Source organism: Meles meles, chromosome 1 (assembly GCF_922984935.1).
Source record: "Meles meles chromosome 1, mMelMel3.1 paternal haplotype, whole genome shotgun sequence".
NCBI lineage: Eukaryota > Metazoa > Chordata > Mammalia > Carnivora > Mustelidae > Meles > Meles meles.
In genome coordinates this window covers 142927529-142935942 of record NC_060066.1, presented here as the reverse complement: position 1 = coordinate 142935942, position 8414 = coordinate 142927529, and the positions used below count along the sequence as shown (strand labels likewise).

At 50.8% G+C, this 8414-nt stretch overlaps 1 protein-coding gene across 2 annotated transcripts in view; it reads left to right on the top strand.

Annotated features, from left to right (window-relative positions):
- The first annotated feature begins 874 nt into the window (after positions 1 to 874).
- The window catches only part of LMO4 (LIM domain only 4), a 16629-nt gene continuing 9089 nt past the window's right edge, over positions 875 to 8414 (top strand). The window contains exons 1-2 of one of the 2 annotated variants that reach the window (XM_046009350.1): positions 875 to 1009; positions 3752 to 3990. In XM_046009350.1, the coding sequence (XP_045865306.1) occupies positions 3755 to 3990 (236 nt within the window). In that variant the 5' untranslated portion in view covers positions 875 to 1009; positions 3752 to 3754. Of the gene's footprint in view, positions 1010 to 3393; positions 3543 to 3751; positions 3991 to 8414 lie in introns of those variants that run through there. The other variant, XM_046009359.1, reaches the window with a different exon arrangement.

Here is an 8414-nt window from a genome sequence, read left to right as displayed (position 1 = left end):
TCCCTTTCCCTTCCCCGGCCCGCTTCGCCGCCTCCCTGTCTCCCCCGCCCCCAGAGTCTCGTTTCAGTCATCCCTTTGTCCTTCCCGGGATTGGCAGGTTTTATTATTCCGCCTGAACAATCCGGCCGCCCAGTGGCTGAGGGTCGCTGACGTCGGCGGCAGAGCCGGGGAGTAGTTGGGATTTTGCTCTGTCAGTAACACATGTGTAAGCGCCGCGGAGGGAGCGAGCGAGCCGGCTAGAGGCCAGCGCCGCCGCCGCCTCCTCCTCCTCCTCCTCCGAGCCGGGCAGCGGCAGCCGCAGCAGCAGCCCGGCGGCAGCTCCGGGCAGCGGCGCAGGCTCCAGCGCGCCGGGCCCCGGCCGGCCGCAGCTCTCCGGCTCCCGGCCTCCGCACCGGCCGCCGCCGCTCCGGGGCTGTTGTTTCTGCGGCTGCTCCCCGGCCGGAGGGGCAGGAAGCTCGGCCGAGCGACCGCCGCCGCCAGCCCCGAGCGAGCGAGCGAGCGGGCGGGCGAGCGCGCGGGCGGGAGGAAGGCGGTGGAGGAGGAGGAGGAGCGGGAGGCGCGCGGGCGGGGGCGGGGGCCGCCGGGCGGGGGAATATACAAAGTGAAGCCACATTGCCAAACTTGCAGCAGCGATTGCAGCAGTTGCTGCCGCTGCGCCGCGCCTGAAGCCGCGCCGCGCGGGCCGAGGGCTCCTGCAGCTGCTCGCGCGGAGCCGGAGGCGGAGGAGAACGCCGAGGACTGAGACTGACACTCCTGCTCTCGGCCGCCTGCCACTTACGCGCGGCCCCCCAACCCAGCCTCAGAGCAACGCGTTAAAAAAAAAAAAAGAAAAAAAGAAAAAAAAAAAAGCAGCCCTTAGCCCCCTCCTCCCCTTTCCTGCTTCTGCGAGAACATCCCCCTCTCCCTCCAGCTCCGCCAGCCAAGGCGCCCCTTCCTTGGAAGTCGAGCGGCTTCGCTCGCTTTTCGCCGCCGCCGCCTCTCGCAATATTGCAATATAGGGGAAAAGCAGGTAAGGGGACGGCCGGGGAGCCGCGGGCAAGGAGGGGGGAGAGGGAGGAGGGGGCCGATTTGGGCCAGGGCTGTTTTCTTTGGCTTCCTTCCCTTGACCGTCCCAAATTGCAAGTAAACAATACGTCGGCTTAGATAATGCGCGAGTCTGAAACTACCGAGGCCGGCCTGCGAGCTAGCGCCGAGGGCAGCCAGCCCCGGGCAGCCAGCTTTGTAGCGGTTCCTGCTTACAAAAGGGTTCTTCTTGGAGACGGGGCTGGTGGGGGCCTTGGCGGGGGGTGGGGATATTTTCAGTTCCTAAGGGAGAGGCAGGAGGTGTTTAAATGAGGGTTGAAGTATGAGAAGTAGTGTGGGGGAAATAGTCACGACCCCCCCACCCCCCAGTAAACACTTATTTTTGAAACAGTGGCAGAAAGGATCTAAGTGAGCAGGATTCAGTATTGCTGGTTCTTTTCAAAAATTCCTCTTGGCTTATAAGTCTTTTGTTCCAATCCAGGAGAAATCCGGTGAATCACCTAATTAAAATCAAGACATGAATTAAGCATCCATTTTTGTACTACAAATTGCCAGCGCTACGTTTGTCCCTCCCCTGGTCTCCATTAAAAAACACCAGAGACGTTGTTAAAGAGGGGCAGATTTTGCCTCTAGCTGCCAGTTCTGCTTTCTATTTCACTGACTATCCCAGGACCTAAATTGCTTGGCTATGTAATTACTAGAGTATAAGCCTATTTAACTTAAAAGCTTTCTTTTTTTTCCAACTCTAAATGAAACTTGATGAGGGCCCGTCCTTAGTTATCAGGGGAGTCAGTTTCTGGTCAGTCCTCTTGATTCATCTCTTTTAGATTTAATCAGCATTAAGGTATTGCTTGTCCTTAAGAGCTTTAGCTAATGGGGTTACTGGATGCTTTTCTCAGTGTAATGTTTCCTTTTCAAAAAAATATACATATATATTTACCTCTCACCAAAGATGGGGGCGGGGAAGAGCTTGGAATCTCCTCCCTCCCTCTCCCCTTTTAAAAAGGAATTCGGAGCGATTAAAACGTTGGGGGAAACAGTTTAAAGACCTAGGGCAGGAAATGCAGATTCATTTGGGTTAGGGCTGAAATTGTAACAAAAAGCAATTCCTCGAGTAAATGCATCAGATAAATCAATTTACATAAAGGTATGATGCATTCGGATAAATGCAATGCTAATGGGTTTTAGAGTGGTCCTGTTTCCAAAGTCTCAGGGTTTTGTTACAGCTTAATTGGTGCAGTTCTTATTCTGGTTTATTGTGCGGTCACTGGACACACGTTCCGGGACTCTTTCGGAGGAAATGTGTTTAAAATCGGCCTATTTAAGGAACCCGAGTCCTTGTTTCGTTCCCTTCCCCTGGTTTTTTTTGCAGCAGCCAAGTTGGGCCGGGGACAGGCAAAGTTCGCCCTCTCCCTTCTGAGGTATCAGCTGAATGTCTTGAGCAGATAGCCGGGAGCCTCGGGGGGAGCCTCCACTCTCGGCTTACAGAGGACAAAGACAAAACAGGCTGCTTAATTGGCAGTAAATAACTTGATCTTTTTATAGAATAAGTGACTGGAGGAACACTAGGACTTTATTGGACTCAGGATTGGAGGCAACAAATTAATCGGTTTAGGCTAAGCTTTATAAATTGATTCCTATATTATACCCCAGTTGCTTCTCGTGACATTCATTAGAAAGAGTGGGGAATTTTTAAAAGCAGTTTTTGGTGACAGCAGGACTGGCTCGAATATAACTTGTGCATCCTTTAATAGTGCCTTCTAGCATATTATCTGTAACCCCCCTCCCCCTTCGGAGGAACAAAGCTTTAGCATTTAAATTGCTGATCAAGGGCAGATTAGTGAGACCAAAGTGGAGAGTGTTTGTATAGGAAGTTAACAGGCATCCTAAAGTTCAATGATCTATTATTCTTGCCTGTGTCCTGAAAACCCAGAGAAAACACTCATTGATCTTCAAAATGAAATGAGATTTAGAACAATAATGGGAGATGGCGGTCACCACAATGGCATGTGAAAGGTGCTGTTTAAAATACGAAAAACCAGTTTCGCAACTTTACACACCGCACCCCCTCCCTCGCGTCCCCTCGCCTCCCCTCCCACCACCACGCTCTCGCTCGCCCCTCTGCCGGTTCCTCCCTCCCTCCCTTTCAGAAAACCGAACTATTTCCAACTTGTGAACTGCAGCTGCACTTCCAGGGCAGAGCTCGGGAGGGAACGTGGCTCCGGCGGGGGCCGCCTCCCCGCTCCCCTCGGCTTGCTCTCGGGGCTCGGCGGGGGCCGGGGAGGGGCCGGGCGCGGCGGTGGGTGGGTTTGACCCTCATTTGCTGGAGGCGGGCGGCGAAGGAGGGAGGAGGGGGCAGTGGGCGGAGGCGGGGGCTGGGAGGAGGCGCCGCGAGGGGTGGAGCGCGCCGCCGAGCCTCGCTCTCGGAGTTTTGACAGTACCCAAGCTGAAATTGTCAGCGGCGGCGAGCGCTGGAAAGTTGAGAGGAGCTCGTGGCCCCAGAACAAAGCTTGAGAAAAGTAAACAGGCGGCTGCTGCCGGCTCTCCTCCCTCCTTCCCTCTCCCCCTCACCCTCCTGCGCGCCGTTGCCCTGCTGCTTCCTTCCAGCAGCTCTAGGGGGGTGGGGTAGGGGGAGTACGGCTTCGCTCTCGCGCGCGGCGATTGCTAATAACTTTTGCATCGCCTCTGTTTTGTCTTTCTCTCCCTGTCCCCTTCCCGCCCTCTGCAGACCATGGTGAACCCGGGCAGCAGCTCACAGCCGCCCCCGGTGACGGCCGGCTCCCTCTCCTGGAAGCGGTGTGCAGGCTGCGGGGGCAAAATTGCGGACCGCTTTCTGCTCTATGCCATGGACAGCTACTGGCACAGCCGGTGCCTCAAGTGCTCCTGCTGCCAGGCGCAGCTGGGCGACATCGGCACGTCCTGTTACACCAAGAGCGGCATGATCCTTTGCAGAAATGACTACATTAGGTAAGACTTGGCTGCTTTCCTTGAGATGGGTGAGCGGAGCAATGGCAAGGCCAAAGGTTACCAAAGATTTTAAGGAAAGGAACAGGGAACTTCTGAGGATACGTTGTAACCTTCCCCTGGAAAACCTGGTTGGTCCGATTTAAGGGGTTCAGAAGCATGTGTTGATCTCTCAATTTTTAATAGTAAATTCACCGCAGAAGCCATACTAAGTAAAAACTCTATCCATCTGATGGTACTGGGCCGTTAGGTGTGCCAAGGTTGGGCGCTCTACTGACCAAAATATTAAGGGGTCCACCCCAGCTGGACCCTCAGCTAAAAAGTGGGAGTTAGGCTGCTACCTTAAAGAAAGGTAGGGACCTACATAGAAACTCAGAGACAAAAGATGGCCTTACAAATGAGTGTAGTTAGTGAGAAATGATTTGCCTATGGTGATGGCTAATTATATTTACATAAGCACTTTTAAAGTTTTTTGAGTGGAAAACTGTGACTCATTCTTTGTGCTCCTTGTGAAAAATTCTGATTACCCATCAGTTTAAAAACTTGTAATTCTTCTCATAGTAAATTCCCTCTTTCTCTCCCCACCCCACAACAAAACAAAAAAACCTTTAGTGGTAGTGTTTTTCTTTGTATACTGTTACTTGGAGGCTTGTAATGCTCAGTGTTAGTGTGTGGTTTGTGATGTAGAATTTGCGGGTTTTTCAATTGAGGAGAGTTCAGATTTTGGGGTTTTGTTGTTGTTGTTTGTATCCCTACCCGGGATCCCCGAAAGATATTTAGGAAAAGAGGCTATAGAATTATACTAATCTTGCATTTTAAAGCAATGTATAGGAACATTCATATGCCCCTGTAAGCAGTCTTTTCCAACAAGTTTCAGTGCAATTAATGGAAAGAATTCAGGAGGTCAGGTGCCTATAGGATCTTTTCAGGTGAACTCAAGCTACTTAAACTCATTAATTTGAAAGGAGGCATTTGAAGGATTACACATTTAATTTGAGTAAATGGTTTGATAGACTGATGCACATGAATGCTTCTAGGAGGTGTTCTGTTTCAACATCCAGTAATTAAAAAAAAAAAAAAAAAAAACAAAAAACCCACACGCACACCGTTGACACGAGAGAACCGTTGATATTAGAGAACCGCTCACTTGTACAAAGAATTGCATTCTAGTTAAATTTCTGTCCTAAACCGTTTTCTTTATAGAATATTAGTAGAAAATGTTGCTCTCTTCAAGTGGGTGAATCAATGGCTGAGGTATTTTGTACAAAGTTTAGTTCCATTGTGGTTCCCTCAACTCTGCATCTAAAAGTGCAAAATAGCGCAGTACAGTTCTGAGCTGTGTATGTTTACACCAGTAACATCATTAATCTAAAATGATGGAGTAAAATGACATTTGGTTATTCCGATAATGCAACCTGTGTCCACTCTACTGGCATCCTCAATCAGCCAAGTAAAAGAAATATAGGAAGGGAGAGGGCTTTTATTTTTAAATTAAGATGGCAGCATTAATTTCGCTAAGTGTTCTTTTAGAAGTAAATGTTGGAAAATCAGCAGGAGCATGGATGTAATGCTTTCTGGTCCTTCTTACAAGCAATGCCATGAGCTTTGACAGTATTGCAATTAAATAGAGAGCAAAACTGGTAAGAAGGCAGGGTAGCTTAAAGTGCAAAAATTGACAGTGCTGTTCAGATGCGGTGAATGCTACATTCACCTCCTCTCCAAGTGCATTCAGAAAGCCTTCGCTTCTGATTACCACTAATTAAAAAGAAGATGGGTCCACTTGCATTCCCTCAAGACAAGTTTAGGCAAGTGGCTTTCTGGGAATCGCCTCCTTTCCCTGTTCTTGGGACCAAATATAAATGCCCATTTGGTGTTTTCAGCTGGCTTAATGGAGCAATGGAGGATGTGTGCCCAGCTCCACGCCTTAATTAATTGGGTCCGTATTCTCACTTTCTTTTTTCCTCTGATTTTGAAAACTGGAGCCAGCCTTGCTCTTGAACTAGATGCTATCCTGAGAACCTTAGATCTCTCCCGGGAGAGAGGAGTTCTAGCCCAGTACCAAATTGACCATGGCCTCCCACTCTGCTCAGGGCTCTTCAGCTGCTGAGCCCCCCGCCCAACCCCATCCCCAGGCTGAGGAATCTCTGAAGTCTTCTTCAGAGTTCCCTCCCTCTGCCCATCAAGATGCCAGAAGGGTGGGAAGGTGAGGAGGCGCGCTGTCCTTTTCCTCTCAGCTACTCCCTCCCCAGTCCACTTGTTGGAGGAGCTTTGAATTCTGCCAGGTTGGCCACCTTAAAGCGGAGTAATCCGCTTGCCAGACACCAGGTGAAGGGGGATCTTCGGGCTCCTCCGCCCGATTGTGACCACAGAGCGATCTACTAAGGGGGTTTAAACTGCCTTTGAGGCGTGATCTTTTGAAACTACCAAGATACGGCTAAAGCTGCGGGGAAAGCAGGGCCCGGTGGTGTGTGTGGGGGTACTGCTTTTCCCTAGTCCCTTCCCCCGGCGTGACCCAGTGTCGATTGGGCAGAACTGGTCCTCTGCCTCCTCTCTCTCCAAGATTTCAGATAAAGCGGCTGCCTGGTCGCAGCGAATCCGCACAATTAAAAGCTTTAATTAGTGGCTCCTCCATTTTCTTAGTTCTGATGGGCTTTATCTAATGAGATCTGGTCTCTGGCTTAGATCTGCTCGGAATGACGTGTCCGCAATGAATGAGAGCTGCGTCGCAAACAAAACATTTAATTAACAAAATTGGCCTCTAAGAGAGGGAGGGAAAGACGGGGGGGGGGGGCTGTGGAGGGGAAGAGGGAGGGTGGATCTTAAAGGGGCCAACGCCTGCCCACCCTCGCTCCAAAAGTCGGCGAACCTTGCAACTGTCCCCTCTCCCCCTACCCCCAGCTTCCGACACCCCTCTGCCCCCCAGCTCTATCCAAGCGCCACCAAGTAGCTTTCGAAACTCCGTTTCTTTTCCTCGAACCTTTCTTCCTCCACCCCCATCTCCGGCCCGAAGACTGGCGCGGAAAGTGCTGCGAGAGGAGGAAGTTCGGAGACCGACGGGTGGGGCCCCAGGTCGGGGGAGGGTGAGGAAGCGCACCGGAAGCCCGGGTGGCGGTCCTCCGCGTGCCCTTTCTCGCTTGGGCCCCGGCCGGGGTCGGGGGAGGGCCGGGACGGCGCCGCCCGAGGCCGCGTTCGAGGCGTCCTACCGGCCGGCGGCCTCGGGCCCGCGAGGGGGCGAGCGCAGGGCGGGAGCCGCGCGAGCCTTCGCTCTTTTCTTTCCCCGGGCTCTGCTCGGGCGTTCACGTGGCGCCCGCAGCCGCAGTGAGCGCAGCGCGGCCGGGGGTGTGGGGTCCCGGGGGTGGGGGGGGGGGGAGAGGACTGGTGGTGGTTGGTGGTGGAGGGTGTGTTTGGGGAGGGGGTAGCGTTAGGAACGGAGGCGCTGCCAGACAGCGAGTTCATTTCCCTGGTAATCAACAGCAAGCTGCTATATTCAGAGAATGCTGTCCCTTTAATTGAACAGGCTAGGTAATTAAATGGCACTTTTCCAATAGGACGTGCTAGGTAAATCTAATAGTTGGTTATTTAATATCACTTTGAAGTCTGCCCACTCAAGCACAATGACAGCACAGGAGCATGTGAACTATTAGCTAGGAAAAAAAAAAAAAACCCAGGATCTCAAAAATTAATTAAATCGCATGCAATTTAGGGGGAACGTTTATCTTGATTTGTCATAACAGAATTAATTCAAGGCCTCCAATTCACTTGGGGGCAGATCTGTTACTCTGAATTAACCAAGCGTAATTTGGCTGATTTTTTTTTTTTTCTCCCTCCCCTCTCTAATGCAGCAGTTGCGATTATTCACAGCCCCCCTTTTAAGTATCAATAGCTTCTGGTGCTTTTAAGGTGCTTGGTCTCTAGTTATTCCGAAGTACCTTTAATGGACTTGGCTCCAGGCATAATTTCTGGGTTGCATTTCTTTGTTACATTTAATATAGCTGGTGCAGAATTTAGATTAAATATAGGAACCTGCTGGAAAACCAATTGCTTCTGGATCAGTAGCTGTGGATGTGCATTTTTCTCCTCAGATAGGATGCTGATATTTACTTGCAGGTACAAATGTATACCTTTCAGCCATACTTTTAGAAACGTACCTCTCCTTGCCTAAAAGCAGTTTAGAAAACAGTCAGGTAGTGCACCATACCGTGCGTATTTGGCTTGAAGTAATAATGCATTTGAAAATAAGCCCACCTATTGGTCATTGAAGTTACTAAAAGATGCTAAGCATTATTACTAAACTAAAAATATGACTTGCTGTCCATCTCTTTATGTCAGCAAGGAGAGTTGGAGCGGAGCTTGTGAGAGCAGTACTAATACTACATGGTGTTTTTCATATAGGAGCAAAGCACCTTTAGAGTGCAGGGGTTTGGTGG